The 17,870-nt window shown below is 41.3% G+C and overlaps 1 protein-coding gene across 3 annotated transcripts in view; it reads right to left on the minus strand.

The window, feature by feature from the left end:
- The window catches only part of CENPK (centromere protein K), a 51,904-nt gene that overhangs the window by 9,493 nt on the left and 24,541 nt on the right, over positions 1-17,870 (minus strand). For all 3 annotated transcript variants that reach the window (XM_048851907.2, XM_048851906.2, XM_048851908.2), the window contains exons 5-9: positions 14,606-14,678; positions 8,382-8,428; positions 6,514-6,596; positions 6,287-6,385; positions 5,863-5,998 (exon numbers count right to left, since the gene is read on the minus strand). In XM_048851907.2, coding sequence (XP_048707864.1) covers positions 5,863-5,998; positions 6,287-6,385; positions 6,514-6,596; positions 8,382-8,428; positions 14,606-14,678 — 438 coding nt within the window. The remainder of the gene's footprint in view (positions 1-5,862; positions 5,999-6,286; positions 6,386-6,513; positions 6,597-8,381; positions 8,429-14,605; positions 14,679-17,870) is intronic.

The following is a 17,870-nucleotide window of genomic DNA, read 5'->3' on the forward strand; positions in this document are numbered from 1 at the left end:
ACAGACTGATGTTTTTTACTTTAAAAATGTTGAGTCGTCATATTACAAAAGTTAAATATTTTATTTGTATATTCAGCAACAAGTTCAATGTAAACTCCAAACAAATTCAATGTTTCTCTTAAACTAAGTTGAAAATAAGATATTTAATATTACATCAGTCAAGAATGGGATTCACATTTTATTAATTCAAACATATTATTATTAAACATGAATGGGAGTATAAAGTACTCATTCTGTGTCTAAGATTGGTAAGAAAAATCACAAGATCAATGCCTTTAAATAAATTTTCTAAAGTTCTGGACAAAGATGTAAACATGTGATTATTGCAAAAATATTGTAATCTTGTTTTAAGAGTTCAGCCCACAGTGCCTTAATGTTTGCTCTTAATTTATATTGCAATTTAGTATTTTTTGGTTTAAGCCTCTAGAGGTTAACCAAATACATTTACTATGTTCAAGAAGCAAAATTCAGTTTTGCCATAGGATTTTCTTTAAATGTTTTCCTTTTTTAGTGTTTAATGTTATGGTTTGAAACTGTTATAATATGTAACATAGAGCTAGTTCATGAGTCTTACAAGTTAAAAGATGGTCAGGATTTATTATAAACCCCAACTTTGGAGTGGAGGAAGAACTAGGTAATTTATAAAAATTGACATAGGGCCAAATCCTGTCTCCTTCCTCCATAACTGTAGAGGGTCCCCTGACAGCAGCACTTCTGAGGCTCAGCTGCACCAGAGACCATGTTTGGAAAGGGCCACAAAGGAGTGCACACACCTCCCATTGTGCTACAGAGCCCTCCTCCATGGGATCTCCTTGCACTATGGGAGCAGGGGACGTGGAGACTATATTAGTCTAAGGGCTACAGTAGCATCCATGGAGTGGTTCTAAAGACACTCTACAACCTTCGGTGATTTTTTTCTTCCCGCTCCCCTGCCCAGCATCTCGCTATTTGGGCTGGGCACTGGATTCAACATTTGCCATTAAGGATAGAATTGGCATATGGAGTATCAGCATGGGAGATATTTTAAACAATTATACAAAGAGAAATTATTAGTTTGCTATTTTTGAGTCCTAAGGATGTTAGCTCAAACATTACTTTTAAAGAAGTTTTTATACTTGCAAAATTAAAAAAAACCCAACAGATGAGACTTTATTTTTGGTAAACCAATGGTGTTAAATGTTTACAGTTTCTTAAATTAGGTTCCCATTCTGTGGTGTGACAAATTTAATCGGCATCATAAATTCCATCACTTTTAAGCAAGATGGCTATCACCACATGGAAAAAAGAATACATTTTCCTTCCAACAAGTACAATTTACATATAAAATATTTCTTGTAACATAAACTTTCAGACTGCTGTGTGTGACAAAAAGGGTGCATCTTTCTTTTAAGCCTGGAGACTTATCCTGCATTTTCAATTTAATTCTCATGCCCTGCCCATACGAAGACCCCAATCTTGAATCACATGCTTCAACATTAGCAGAGATGCTAACCTTGCACTTAGACCAGGGGTGGGAAAACTATAGCTCGGGGGCTGCATTCAGCCTTCCAGACGTTTTAATCTGGCCCTCGAGCGCCTCCCGGGGAGCAGGGTCCGGGGTTGCCCCACTTCAGCGCTCCAGCCAGGGAGCGGGGTCAAGTCTTGCCCCACTCTGGGAGGCTCCCGGAAGCAGCGGGCATGTCCCTCCTCTGGCTCCTATGTATAGGGGCAGCCAGGGGGCTCCGCACGCTGCCCCCGCAGCTCCCATTGGCCAGGAACCGTGGTCAATGGGAGCTGCAGAGATGGCGCCTGCAGACAGGGCAGCACACAGAGCCGCTTGGATGTGCAGGAACTGGAGGGGGGAGATGCTGCTGCTTCTGGGAGCTGCTTGAGATAAGCGCTGCCTGGAGCCTGCATCCCTGATCCCTCCCATGCCCCAACACCCTGCCCCAGCCCTGACTCCCCTCCCACCCTCCAAATCCCTCTGTCTCAGCCGGGAGCACCCTCCCACACCCTGAACTCCTCATTTCTGGCCCCAAATCAGAGCCCACACCCTAACCCCTAATTTTGTGAGCATTCATTGCCCACCATACAATTTCCATATCCAGATGTGGCCCTCGGGCCAAAAAGTTTGCCCACCTCTGACTTAGACTTTTATGGATGTTTATGAAAAAAAATTAAGGAGGTTGCTTGAAGCGGTCTCAAGTGCCAAATTTGCAAAGCCAAATACAGATAGGGTGTCTCAGGTAGGACCACGAAAGCTTGTAGTGCATTTTAGGTGCACTTCTGTGCATGTTAGAGTAATAACAGTGGTACAAGCTGAAGTAACTTTTAGTAACATCAACAGCCATGGTCAGGTCTGACCACAATATTAGCTATATCCTCGCTCCTTTGCAAGCATTTCTGAAACCATTCCATGTTTTATTTTGCCATATTTGGCTCATTTTGTCAGTGGGGCTTGGGGTGCTGGATTCACTGCACAAGCCACAGGACGTGTGTTGCACTCCAGCTGCCCCCATACACTCTGCTGGACTTTGTTACTGTGCTCTAGGTACCTGGAGTGCAAGAGCAAGGGCACACAGAGCAGTTAGAATGCAATACGCAGCCTGTGGCTTGCTTGGTTGCAGTGTGCCAACCCATTCAAAATGTCCACAGCTTGCCTCCTATCCGAATGACCCTCACTCTGCAGTCTGTGCATGTGCCATGGGGCAGGAATGCCCTCAGAAATTTCTCTCATGGTATGCTGTGAGGGAGTCATCCTGCCCCCAGGGGACGGAGAGACACTGGATGCTAAAGTGGAGTAGCTGGCTGGGCTGAAAGAAGGATTAGGTGGGTTTCAGAAAACTGGGAAAGGGACTTGTTAGGGTGGAGTTGGGGGAATAAGAGAGATAGGAATGAAGGGGGCTGTTTGGTGGCGTTGGGGATAAAAGGAGAGTAGCTGCCCAGTGTCAGCTGGCTCAGGGAGACAAGGCATCAATACCAGGTATAGGCAGTGCTGGACAGGCGACGATTACTTACTGGTGCTGCAGGCAACTGCTTGCAATGTCACATACCCAGAGGTGCCCATCCAGCCCCAGGTACTGGCAGTCAAGCTGAGGGAGAAGTTGCAGGGATGCCAGCATGTCATCCCTGCCACATGCTGCTTGTGCTCTCAGCTGAGCTCTGTGCTCCCTGCGGCGGTTGGTTACACAGCAGCCACTTTTTGGGCTCCTGGCAGACACACTGGTTTGGGATGGTTTCCTCCTGCCAGGAGAGCTCACCCATGCAACTGAGGAGCTACCCTGCAAGCCTCTCCCAGCCTGACTGACAAAATGGTGGCACATGACTGCACAGGGGTGCTGGCAGTGGAGAAGAACACCCCTGCAGATGCAGCACTGTGTTCATCAGACCCAAATGGTGAATGACACGCAACACATACATAATCTTCCTAATTTTTCGATATATTTGCAAAATTCGTAGATTTACATCTGATTTGATAATTTTGTAATCACATTAAAAATTGGGAGAATTATTAAAAATTAGGGAGAGCTGGCAGCTCTGCATTAGGCATGCAAGAGATCTCTCTGAAATCAATGGGATTAGTCATGCTTAAAAAGTTAAGCATATGCTTAAGGGTTTGACAGATTGGTTCGTTTCATAGGCCCCAGTTGCTGACAATGGTTGTCAATAATGGATCCCTCTGAACCAATGTGGAAAATGGTTTAACTACTAATGCAGACAAGTACAAAGTATTTGAATTACTATTAAATTAAGGTTACAGCAATAACATGGCTGAAAGCAGCTGTGTCTCTTTTTCACTAGCAGTTCAACAATTCCCGAAACTGGTTCTGGGAACCCGATGCTGAACAGACAAGGCCCAAGTGTCCTCAAGAGCCCAAATGATAACCTTTTTTCCCTCCCAGTTTTTGTAGCTATTCTTTTAAACAGTAATAGTAAAGTATTTGATTTTACTATGGACTTTGATTTTATTATTTAAAATTCTCCTTGACTGCCTATTTTCCCTAAAGTTTAAAGATGACTGTTGGCTCAGTTTCCCTGAGTAGGAAGTTGAGGGTTCATATTCTAAACTATTCTCTGTAACACTTACTTTTGTGCCAACAATATTGCTGCACAATTAAAATTTGCCTTTGAAGAAAAATATTAAAATATCCAGATGGGAGCAGGGTAGACTAATTAAGAACTTGTTTCACTAAGCCCCCATACCAGCCCTCTATGATATAACCAAACTTTGAAAGGTATCACTTAGATCAGAGGTGGGCACACTATGGCCTGTGGGCCACATCCGGCATGCAGGACCATCCTGCCTGGCCCTTGAGCTCCCGGCTTGGGAGGCTAGCCCCCGGCCCCTCCTCTGCTGTCTCCCCTTCCCTGCAGCCATGCGGGCAGTGCGGCTTGCGCCTGCTCACCTCCCAGGCTTTCCAATAAGCCAGTCCTGCCGCTCTGAGTGGCATGGTAAGGGGGCAGGGAACAGGGGGGTTGAATAAGGGGCAGGAGGTCCTGGGGGACAGGGAGCAGTTGGATGGGACGGAGGTTCTGGGTGGGGGGACACGGTCAGGGGATGGGGAGCAGAGGGGGGTTGGATGGAGCGAAGGTTTGGGGGGGGAGCGGTCAGGAGACAGGGAGTGGTTTGATAGGCGTGGGAGTCCCGGGGAGCCTGTCAGGGGGCGGAGTCCCGGGTGGGGGGCATTAGGGTTGGGTCAGGGGACAAGGAGTGGGGTGGGGGTTTGAAGAGACACAGCCTTCCCTACCTGGCCCTCCATACAGTTTTGCAACCCTGATGTGGCTCTCGGGCCAAAAAGTTTGCCCACCCCGACTTAGATAACAAGAACAGTTGTAGGAAGTGACCTGGACATTAAGGTCAGAAGTGACCATCATGATCATCTAGTCTGACCTCCTGCACATTGTAAGCCACAGAACCTCACCCACCCACTCCTGTAATAGACTCATAACCTCTGGCCGAGTTACTGAAGTCCTCAAATCATGGTTTAAAGACTTCAAGTTACAGAGAATCCACCATTTACACTAGTTTAAACCTGCAAGTGACCCGTGCTGCAGAGGAAGCCAAAAATCTGCCAGGGTCTCTGCCAATCTGACCAAGGAGAAAATTCCTTCACAACCCCAAATATGGCGGTTAGTTGGACCCTGAGCATTTCAGCATGACCCAACAGCCAGATAACTGGGAAAGAATTCTCTATAGTAACTCAGAGCTCTCCTCATCCAGTATCCCATCAACAGCCATTGAGGATATTTGCTACCAGTGGTCACAGATCAGCTGTAACCATTGCAGGCAGTCTCATCATACCATCCACTCCACAAACTTATCAAGCTCATTCTTGAAGCCACTTAGGTTTTTTGCCCACATTGCTCCCCTTCGAAGGTTGTTCCAGAACTTCACTCCTCTGATGGTTAGAAATCTTCATCTAATTTTAAGCCTAAATTTGTTGATGGCCAGTTTATATCCATCTGCTCTTGTGTCAACATTGGCACTTAAATACCTCCTCTCCCTCTCTGGTATTTATCCCTCTGATGTATTTAGAGAGAGCAATCATATCTCCCCCTAGGCCTTCATTTGGTTAGGCTAAACAAGCCAAGCTCTTTGAGTCTCCTTTCATAAGGTAGGTTTTCCATTCCTCTGATCACCCTCGTAGCCTTTCTCTGCACATGTTCCAGTTTTAATTAATCTTTCTTAAATGTGGGAGACCAGAATTGCACACAGTATTCCAGACGAGATCTCACCAGATGAGATCTCGCCATCAACACTACATGTATGACTTAAATACGGTTTCCACCTTTCCAGCCTTGTGACTTTAAAATTATATAAAACCTAATTAAAGAAAAAATAATAAAAACCTTTCAAATTTGAAAATTTTAAAGAAATCTTACTTTTTTCTTCTTTTTAGCACTTTCATCTTCTTCTGGGAGAGGAAAGTGTTCTTCTAGGAACTCCCCCAGAGCACTCAGGAGCTCTTCCTTATATGCCCTTATTTTCAGCATTTTACTTTTCAGTTCTTGCAAAGCTCTAAAAACCCAATGTAAAAATAAAGTTTAGCCGATGTGACATGTAATTCGATAAAAAGGTACTGTTGCTACAATAACGGCATCAATAACCCAAATAGCACAAAGTCCAAGTGCAGCCTGTAGCACATGTGCAACCTAGATTTCAAATGTATTTTATTACTTGATTTATTATTTGATCTTTACCAAAGATATCAAACAGTAACATTCGATTTTTAAAATCTATTTTAATTGTAATACTAATATTCAATCCTTTAACTTTTTTTTTGCTGGAAAAAAGCACTATAAATACCTTTTTTCAGAAAATTGTACCACTTGATTTTTCATTTCTTCATGTGTTACGTCAAGAGCATCTACCAATTGCTGCTGCTCATCCAGCCACTGCTGTTCTCTTTAAACATGAAAGTGGAAAAAAATGAGATAGGGAATAATGGATAATTCAGACCTACCAAAACAATGATTCTCACTTGATTTGCTATCAAAATTGTATGGCATTCACAAACTCGATTCGCTTTATACCTTTTCATGTCTTCCTTCAGCTTTTTATTCTTTGACTGAACAGTAGACAGCACCATTTCAAGATCATGGTCTACTTTCTGCAACTACAAAATGGGAAATTGAAGTGTATATTATGGAGAAATGCAATTCTATTAGTGCTATGTAAAACAAAACTTGATAGTGCTGTTGTGGTATCACTCAGATACCACAGTGAAGGGAACCAAAATTATCTTGACAGACAAATCAGTAACAATCCACATCTCACATAATAGTACACTGAAAAACTAATAGTTGGCAGAGCAACAATTATGGCACTCCAAAGTGAGAACATCTCTAAGAAAGGGTGATTACTCTTACTAACCAAATTGATGATGAATGAGGTATTCATATCTTGGATAGGGAAATGGTACAAGTAATAAGACACTGCAGTCTGGTTCACTTCAGACTATTCTTCAGTAAAGAAATTTAGAGCTTGACTCTATCAGAGTCTCCATGCCCTCCACTCCACACAGGAGGGGGGAGTACCCAACACCTCAGTGGACTGGGTCCTTAGTTGATGCACGGCTTGCTGAAGACTAACCCTGAGATGCTCTGTCCTTTTGAGACCGATGTGGCTCCCTTAATAAGTTTGGGGCTCTCCGCTATATACTATCTTTAGATGCCTTTGTGTCCCTGAATAGGAGTTCCCTGAGGTTTGTCTCCCAGATGGTGGGACAACCTGATCGCACCCAGTTACTTGCACTGGGAGGTTCTGTCACAGGCCCTAGTTCCTTCCTTCTTACATAGGTCCATACCCTTTGCGGGACTTCACTCCCCGCAGGGACAGGGTGAAGATCTCCTAGATGGGAGTTCCTCCTGTGGCTCCAGGAGTGATCCCAGCAGTCTCCTGTTTAGCAATCCTGCTCCTTCACCTCAGCTGACTGCAGCTGCCTCCCTTTTAAAGGCCTTCCATCTAGGCCTGCCCCCATGTCCTGTCTGGCACCTTCCTCATCAGTGTGGGGTCTATACACCCAATCACAGACCCTGTATTATGTAATTATAAAATAAAATTTAAGTTTCGCTCACAACAAGTACAAATGAAATACAGAAAATATTCCCCAGGAGCAGAAGGGTTTTATATACACAGGATTTATGAGAAATGTTGTATCCCTCAGCTAAGCTAACCACAAAACGGAATGTCAAACCAAACATGTAGTGGAGAGGATATTCACTCAAAGGAAAAGACATAGCCAATCTTTTTGTTAAAAGAGCACTTGTATTGGCAGTTTGGTTCCCTGGCCTGACTGACACAAGGCAGAGGAAAGTTTCTGGGAGGTAGCCAAACCAAAAAGGTAGGTGAAGCAAAAGTTATTTTTAAACAAAACCCATATAATCTAAATGTATCTTTATGTGTTAGCCAAAGTATAACTATTCATTTCAACGTTATAGCCACAAGAATATTCCCAGCTAAAGTTACATACCAATGTCCAACCAATATATTGAAATGCTACCACTACATTCTTTATTTGTCCTTTCTCCCCCAGTCTGGAAGAACTCAAATAGGTATTTGCATATATTATTCCTACAAAACTCTAGAACTAAGACTACTGCCTCTTCTGCACAGTACATTATTTTAAAAAAATCATATCTTAAACATAAGAGACACCGTATAGTAAGTTCTATTAAAAAGATCATTTTCACTACAACTAAAAATATTCAGTACTTACAACAAAGTTCAGGAAAAAGCAAATTAAAAAATTAATAGTGCTCAAATAAGCACACACAAATTTCTTATGGCTAGCCAATCATATGAAAAGAAACTCCTAAACCTACCCCCACACCCCCCAAAAAACCAAAACAACCACCCACTTGTAAGAAGATAGTTCATTACTTGGTAGTAAGACACTTACCTCTTCCTTTCCTAATGCTACCAGGACATCTGGATTGGTGGAGATTACTGAAAAATAAAACTGATTATATTAAAAAAACCAGGAAAAACAAACAATTAATAAATTTAGCAAAATAAACAGGTCTGACTTTTGAGGAAGACATACCATTAGCATTATCATAGGGATAAAGTCAAATCTCAAAAGACTGGCCCTATCAAATGTCTAATCTGCACTGAGGAAAATATTGTTTTAATATCAATTTCCCCCATGGTCCAAACTGCACACATTACTCCACAAATATCACAAACTGAATTCCGATTTTAATAAAACTTGTCTGATCAATAGGTATGACAGAACTTCCTCCAGCCTACAAGCCCAAGTTTTTGCAAAACATTTTAAATCCAAGTTATGTAAGAAGATTGTTTGACACAAGACACCTTTCTCAGGGTTTAAGTCTTTTTTAAGAATAAGAGAAACTGAGGTAATTAGAAGAACATGAGAAGACCCCCCCCTTTGTTTAAAAAAAAAAAAAATCTTCCACAAGGGTTTAATTAACATATTCTGAAGTCATTTATAATACTTATCTCCAAAACCTTCTGAACTTCGTGTGTTAGGTTATGTTTACACTAACAAAGTCACCCTTCACTCAAAAAATCCAGTTTGTTCAATAGAAAGAAAAGGTAATTGGACATCATTTTTAAAAAATGAATTAAATTATGGAGAAAGCCGATTGTCACAGAAAGAGAGATTCTTTTTAAAAAGGTGCAAATGCAAGAGATCATCTCAGATTTCATTATTTCAGAGCTTCCAGGTTGTTTGATAGATCTTGTAATCAATCCCCTTCAGGAGATTTGAAGAGTTGATTAGGTATGCGATCATCCTCCCTGCTTTGCTTATATGTGAATAAAAGCATGGATTTTGAGAAACTAAAGCGTGCATTTGCAACTTTTTATGTTATGAGAGAAATTAAAGCTACTACAGCAGCTTCAAATCGTTATATCACCAGAAGCATATTTGTATGTCAAAATTTGGACATCAAGATCCATAATATCTCATCCTAACATAAGAAATTCCTGTGATAAAGATTTCTTTTTACTAAAAGGGAAAGAAATTATAGCTCCCCATATAGAAGCATTAGATGTCTTCCAAAATATAGGGTGGGCTTGATAAATTTGCAAAAATAAATCTATTTTAAAAGATTTTTAAATAAAAGTTTGGTTAAACTTCCATGAATATTGAACAAACTGTGAAGTAGTGATTTCAGCAGCGATCAGAGTATGACCTGATACTGAAACAAGGAAGATTTCTGCACCCAAAGTGTGTTCAATTAAAGTGTGATTAAAAAGAAAAAGTCAGATAAAGAATTAGGAGCATGTGAGAAAGAAGTAAAATCATATATATACACAAAAGATGAGTAGAGCATCCCTGAACTAAGCTGATGTTGAAGAGCTACTGGAGGCCCTGTACAGTGACTTTAATCATCATCATGGCTATATTTCGTGATGACAATGACTTGAAAATGTCTCAAATGCAGAATCCATTTAGTCAGAGTTCTGCTCTTCCCTTTCAATAGGCCAACTTCCAGTCCATGATATTTGACATGAAGAATTCAAAGAAACCAATTTTCTACAGTTTGTGATGATCTGAAATCCTTTAAGTGAGCTGTAGCTCACGAAAGCTTATGCTCAAATAAATTTGTTAGTCTCTAAGGTGCCACAAGTACTCCTTTTCTTCTTTCTATATTGAATTATCCACTTCAGTCCATTCAAATCACTTGTTTCCTACCACTTCCTTCAACTTTAAGCATTTCTACCTAAGTACTTATATGGCTCCTTTAATTGTAATATCTGAGTGCCCACCAAATATTTAAAAATAAAAGTAACAATCTCCTGCAGAAGAGAATTCAATAGTCCACATGCAGTAAATTCTGTCTCCTGTGTTATGACTTATGGAGGTCGTGGTTGTAGAAGGAGAGGGAATCTCTTTAGTAGCTAAGGCCAATTCTATGAAGGACTCTGAATATCAGGATTGAGACTTTGAATTGGTCTGTATTCAATGGTGAGCCAGTGCATACCATGGAGCACTGGGGTGATGTGCTAAAGGCAATTTTAGTCATTAGGCATATATGCTGATGCATCTTCTACTGGTTGGAGCCTTTTCCTGGTGTGTGGTTTTATTCCTACGTACAAAATGTACAAAAAAAATCAAGGCTAGAGATTGCAAATGGAATAGCACGCCAATATGTAGCATGGTTGCAATGCAAAATACTACCAGATGTTAGCAATGCAAGGAATCATTACTATGCAAGCCTTTGTATGGAAACTCCGATTCAAGTGATAGGAATCTGGCACAATATTGATACTATGCACACAAAAAAGGTACTATACATAGACCACATATTTTTTATAAAAACTTTAAAATGTGGTTAATTCTTATTTTGAAAAGAAAAAAATTCAAATCTATTTTAAGTGCCAACTGCTTGTTAAAAAGTTATAATTTAGCTGATTAAGCATCTCTAGAGCTATATATAGAGTATCAGAAACCCAGAAAGAACAAGAGACTAAAGAGTCTTGCAAAAATAAAAATTTGCATTGTGGATTCAAGCCTGCGTGCCAAGATTGTGCCCAATGAAATTTGTAACTGCCGAGTTATAACCCCCAAAAGCAAGGTTTATAGTGGAAATGCTGACAGACTCTCAATTATAGTAACTGTACTGGTTATTGCTAAAAATATACAGCAGGGTTCAAGAAAGCCTGATATTCAGGCTCTAATATTGAGTTGTGGCAACTTGACTAATATTCCTATCCCATATTTAGCAACATTCAGACAGCATTTTCTATTAATGAAGCATCTTCTCGCTCTCTCTCACACAGTGAGGGATAGGTACGATGAGAAAGTTCCAGATGGACACAGAAAAATGAAAGCATGGTAGTTCTTTATTTTCATATAATGGCCATAATCCTATGACATCTCAAAGTCAACCCCCATCTCCCATTCTTCAACGAATTGGCTCAAAAGAGAATTATAAGTAACAAGGGAAAGCCTCGACTGCAAAAAGGTAAGTTATTTATATGTTGTATGGAATATAGTTGTAGCCGTGTTGGTCCCAGGATATTAAAGAGACAAGGTGGGTGAAGTAATATTACCTCACCCACCTTGTCTCTCAAAGTTATTTATACATTATACACACAAAATTTCTGTACTATAAAATTTCCATATGTAATAAGAAATCTAACCATGTGCAAATAAATTAGAACATTATGAGCCAATACTCAAATATAATGCTAAAAATATTTAATGCCACAAGAATCTATTTTTGTAACACAAATAGCTTAAAGTTTTAAAAATGATTAAATATTTATAGTAACAAAAACATCAGCAGTTATCTTAGCTAGAATAAAAATTAAAAGTGCTTGTAATCCTTATGTTACAAGGATGATCAGCAGCAGTGGCCAACAAGAAATATTCCCCATAGGATAGTATTGCACAATTTGGTACAATGGTCTAATTTTGGTCTACCCCTTCATCTGAAGCATTTGGAACTGACCACCGCTTGAGACAGGTTCCCAGACCACACAAACTACTGATGCTTTTCCATTATGGAAATTCTTATCACCCTATATATAAGGAGAAAAAAAAGTAGTGAGTTTAGGAAGAGATGGTTAGGTTCTGGTATATCGTGACCACTGCCTACCACCAATGTAGTCTCATTGATTTCTTGTACTCCTGCATCTATCTGTATCCATCTGTTGTTTTGTCTTATATTTAGATTGTAAACTCTTTGGGGTAGAGACTGTATTTTTGTTCTGTGTTTGTACAGTGCATAGCACAATGAGGTCTTGGTCCATAACTAGGACTCGTACCCAGCACAATAATACAAAATCAAAGCTCTGATATCTTGTGGAAAGTTTAAAAAAACAAACATTCTATTTAAAATTTATTCTGTGGATATTAACTAGGGAGCAGCAGTAACACCTAAATTAAGGTTGCCTAATACTTTCCATTATAATTTCTTTTCATTCTTCCTTTGAAGAACTAACACTTCCAAGGTACACCATAGGTACCTGAAATTTAGCAGAGGAGAGGAGCCTATTGCTGTTCCTATGACAATCTGTTCAGCTATTGCTGAGTTATAAACTGTTGAAAGCCATGATATGCAGTTTGCATTGTGATCCAATCACTCTGGAAGCAACATAAGCTAAACTAAAAAAGGCCCTCTTATTCCGATATAAGAGAGTGCACGCGGAGAGTTATACCAGTATAATCATGCTGCTAAATTTCTTCATGTAGACAAATTCTAAAATAAGTTTGTATGGAAAAAGGACGGTTGCCGATTAAGAATTAATCTGTTCTATCCAGATCCAATCTTCCATTGTGGAGAAGACGATGACATTTTGGGCTATAGTACCATCAGAGGATATTCAGTTTTGTGTCTTCCTGTCAAATAGATTCTGTTGGATGTTGCTTTTCCAGTGCCTGGCCAAATTAGGGTCTTGGGTAAAAAGCAAGTTAACTACAACGCAATTAAGGCCAAAGCTGGTGGGTAGAAGACGGCATCCTGAAGAATTAATAGGGCTATGCATATTTTGTCTGATAATGACTCCTAAGAACACAGGAAGGATGCATACCCTTTATCTCAGGGGATCTGCAAATGTTACGGAATTACTGGATCAGTAACTGCTCTTGGATTCCCAAAAGGCTGTAATGGCCCAAAGTACCTCTACCTTTGTTTGGCCTGGTGTCTGAACTCTAAATCCAAAAAGGATATCGTAATGTACTGTAATTGGGTTACCCTCAAAGTTATCTTGAAAATTTCAGCTAGTAGACACTATGACAGTCCATTTCTTGACTGGAGCAGGCCAACATGAACACACCACACATGTCATAAATGTTTTGCACTGCTTCTGAATCCAACATTGGATGCATTTTAGGGTATTGGTTACCTATAAACCCTCAACAGCAACAGGAGTTTTCTGCCAGAACGCTCCTGTAATTTCTAAATTCTAAAGGCCAGAATTCTTGTTGGAGGCTCTTCAGAAATTGTATAGAGGCTTATTGTTAACCTCCTGGAATATTATTCACATCTTTGGTGGCCTGAGTTTTAGGAGTGCTGAACACCAACAAATCCCATTCTAATGAAAGGGAGTGTGTTAGGCTATGTTTACACTAGAGAGCTTACAACGATACAGCTGTACTGATGCAGCTGCACCGCTGTTAAGATATCTCATGTAGCTGCTCTATGCTGACGGGAGAAAGCTCTCCTGCTGACATTGCCCTGTGCAATGACCACTTATGCCAGTGAAATTTATGACAGGTTTCAGAGGAACAGCCGTGTTAGTCTGTATTCGCAAAAAGAAAAGGAGTACTTGTGGCACCTTAGAGACTAACCAATTTATTTGAGCATGAGCTTTCGTGAGCTACAGCTCACTTCATCAGATGTTTACCGTGGAAACTGCAGCAGACTTTATATACACACAGAGAATATGAAACAATACCTCCTCCCACCCCACTGTCCTGCTGGTAATAGCTTATCTAAAGTGATCAACAGGTGGGCCATTTCCAGCACAAATCCAGGTTTTCTCTCCAGCAGGAGAGTGAATTTGTGTGGGGGGGTGGAGGGTGAGAAAACCTGGATTTGTGCTGGAAATGGCCCACCTGTTGATCACTTTAGATAAGCTATTACCAGCAGGACAGTGGGGTGGGAGGAGGTATTGTTTCATATTCTCTGTGTGTATATAAAGTCTGCTGCAGTTTCCACGGTAAACATCTGATGAAGTGAGCTGTAGCTCACGAAAGCTCATGCTCAAATAAATTGGTTAGTCTCTAAGGTGCCACAAGTACTCCTTTTCTTTTAGTGAAATTTATGTCACTCAGAAGTGTTTTTTCACAGTCCTGAGACACACAAATTTTGCTGACATAAGTCGTAGTGTAGACATAGCCTTAAGAGAGAGAGAAACAGTAGCTCTAAGTTGTGAACTGCCTCAATCATTTCAACAGGTGCCAACTCAGATGTCGGTGCTACAAGGAAGAAAGCACAGAGACAAAAGTGGAAGGACACTATTGTAGGCAGTACTGTAGTTCATTTTAATTTCTGCAAGGTACCTAGGTGTGATGATGCATGCAATATAAATATTCTACATATGCATACTCAGATACTTGGATAAACGAGATGTTGTAAATCCAAGATAATCATATAAACTTTGGTTTTAAACAAAGTCTATAAAAATATTAATAAAAATCCTTACTCTCAGGACTTCGTTTCTGCCACTGATTATACTCTGCTGTTAAAGCCTTCACTCGCATCATTAACAAGGAAAGCTGTAAAACAAGAAGAAGAAAAAAAAGAGTATTTAAAAGCTAACTCTTGAAATGTGCTGAATAGTATTTGAGTACGATGAGACACAACATGGTAAAAAATGATTTAGTATTCCATGAGGAAGAATCTGGAAGGTACAATGGAGCATATTTTACTAGTTTTTAGAATCACTATTGCTTGCAGTCTATTTGCTTTGATAATGTACAACAACTACTTAGAAGTTAATTATTTAGATTTATACAGACTAAAGTAAAAGATCACCCAATCCAGTGCTCTGAGTGCCCTTGACAATATTTTTTAAAAAATACACTAAAACAAAGAGACCTGTCAAGTCCACCAGATCAGCTCAAGTAAGAGTGACAACATAAGTATAACTGAAATCAATCAACCCCACACACAATCTCCAGAGCCCCACGCCCAGCTGTAGCTATCTTTCATTTCCTCATGAACTAGGAAGAAAAGGCAGACCTTCCAGCATGCCCTGAAAAGTGACAAATTTGGGTTGTTACGACCTGGACAGGAAAAGCCCAGGATCCTAATGGAGAACACTCTGCCAACTGCCTACTATGACTGATAAAGTTTAAGGTCAGAAAGGACCATTCGATCTTCTAATACAGGGGTTCTCTCAACATATTTTTTGGTGGCCTCAGAGTGCGGCCACCAAATCTTGCTGGTTGCAGCTCTGAGAATTTTTCCTAAAATACTTAATTAACTTTGGGAAAAACAAATAACTGTGCACATATACATGTCCAGATCATTGTAATTTATTTATGTAGGGTTGTTTTTTTTTGGCAGACTCAATCATAAAAATAAAGTACAGTTGTCTCTCTTCTTTACTGGACCTAAACAGATTAGAAACAAAAATAAGGTGCTTTACGTGTTATTTTCTTTAGATTGCTAGTTAGTAAGTCTGCTACTGTGAAAAGTGATATTTGTATATTGGTTAAGTGATATTGGTATATTGGACAAATTAAGCCCTGGATGAGGAGGCGGGTAAGGAGGCAGGGGGGTCAGGGCCAATGGGGGGTCTGGAGGAAGCACCGGGGGTCAAGGTGATGGCGGGGGGTGAGTCCAGGGATGGAGCCCAAAGCCCTGCAGCTGGGGGAGAGAGCCTGCTTCCCACCACCCTAGGGCGGAAGCCTGAAGCCCGGGACATACTGCTCCTGGAAAGGTGGGGAACTCACACTGGTTGCTTGCTCCTACAGTGTTTATGGCTCCGGAGGGGGGTAGGGACCAAACCCGGCAGGCAGCCCCAGGAGAGGAGATGGTGCTTTGCTGCTGCCCCACCCCCAGCCTCACCCAAATAGAGCCCAGGAGGCTGTAGCCGCAAGAAAAGCCACAGTGGTTGCATTTGAGAAACGCTGATCTAATTGGACCTGTGTATCACAGACTATAGATTTTACTCAGTTACCCTGTATTGAATCTAATAACTTGTGTTTGATTAAAGCATAACTTGTGGCTGGCTAAAGCATGTCTTCCGGAAAGCCATCCTGTCTTGATTTGATTACAACAGAAGATGGAGAATTCACCATTTCCTTTGGTAGTTGGTTCCTTATGGTTTATCACTCTCACTGTTAAAATTTGAATTTGTCTGGCTTCAGCTTCCAGCCATTCTAGATTAAAATACTCCGAGCACCTGATATTTTCTTCCTATGATGTACTTGTATACTATAATTAAGTCACCTCTCAAACTTCTGTTTGATAAACTAACCAGATTAAGCTCTTTAAACCTCTCACTGTAAAGCACTTTCCATAGCCTTGAATAATTTTTGTGGCTATTCTCTGCACCCTCTCCAATTTGTCAACATTCCTTTTAAAATCTGGACACCAGAACTGTATACAGTACTCTATCACCAGTTTCACCAAGGCCATATACAGAGGTAAAATCACCTCCTCACTTCTACACCACTGCTTATACATCCAAGGCTCGGATTAGCTCTTTTTGCATCACCACCACACTGGGATCTCATGTTGAACTGCTTGTCCATCCTGACCCCTAAATCCTTTTCAGTGTCACTATTTTCCAGGACACAGTCTCCTACCCCGTTCTGTAGGTATGGCCTTGTTCCTAGCTGTCAAGCTTTGCATTTTGTCTGAATGGGCCTAGCTTACCGAGGGATACAGATTGTTCTGTATGACTCCCTTGTGCTCGTCATTATTATTTACCACTCCAACAACCATGTCATCTGCAAGTTTTATCAGCAGTGATTTCAGATTTACTTCCAGATCACTGAGGAAAAGTCAGTGCCTCTGCTGACCACAACTGTGGCAGTAATGTCATTGAGAGAGAGATAGGTGGCTTCTTTGACAGGTAGGTTCCAGTCTTTTCTAAATCAAAACCAACAACTTAAAAATCAATCTGGAAACTAACAGGCAGCCAATGCAGGTCACAGAACACAAGTTAGTAGCATCCATGACAACTTTTAAAACATTTAAGTATACTATCTCTTATCTTATAGCAATTCAAAATCCAAATTTTTAAGTCTTCACTTTATGTGTGAGGGCCTATATATTTGTATCTCTGTAAAAAGGACTTGTAGCAAAGCGATGACTCACCGGTGCAGCGCCTCCTGCTGGTCATCCAGGGAATTAGCTCTCCAATGTATGGAGCACCCTCTGCAGGCTGGTGTCTCGCCTGCCGCTGGCCCTATGTCCCTCCTAGACCCTGGTGCCCTTTACCTGAGGGTTCTGCCCCAGCAGTACCCCGTCACTCTGAGTCTCCCCTCCCAGGGGAACCCCCAATCCTCTAAACCCACCTTGCCTCAGTGGCTACTGCCAGTCATCAGGTAGCCCCCACTCACTGGGGCAGACTGCAGTTTGTAATGGCCACTCATCATTGGCAAGGAGGTTGGACCAGCTCCCTCTGCCTAACCCCGGCTGCACCTCTGAAACCCCAGTACCCGTGTAGACCTTCACCAAGGCCTGCAGCCTGGGGGTTTACCAGGCTGGAGTTCCCCAGCTCCCTTGCCCTATTCTCCAGCACTACTCCACTTCAGGTACCTCGCTCTCAGGCAGCTAGCCCTTCCCACTCCCGGGCTAGAGCGAGACTCCTCCAGCTTCTGGCCCACAGCCCTGCTATCAGGGCCAGCTGGGCCCCAATTGAGCTGGCCTCAGCTGTGGACTGCTACTCCAATCAGCCTAGTTTGGCTGTTTTAACCTGTTCTCCAGGAGTGGAGCAGCTGCCCCACTACAGG

The sequence above is a fragment of the Caretta caretta genome, chromosome 5 (genome assembly GCF_965140235.1).
Source record: "Caretta caretta isolate rCarCar2 chromosome 5, rCarCar1.hap1, whole genome shotgun sequence".
In the NCBI taxonomy this organism is placed as follows: Eukaryota; Metazoa; Chordata; order Testudines; family Cheloniidae; genus Caretta; species Caretta caretta.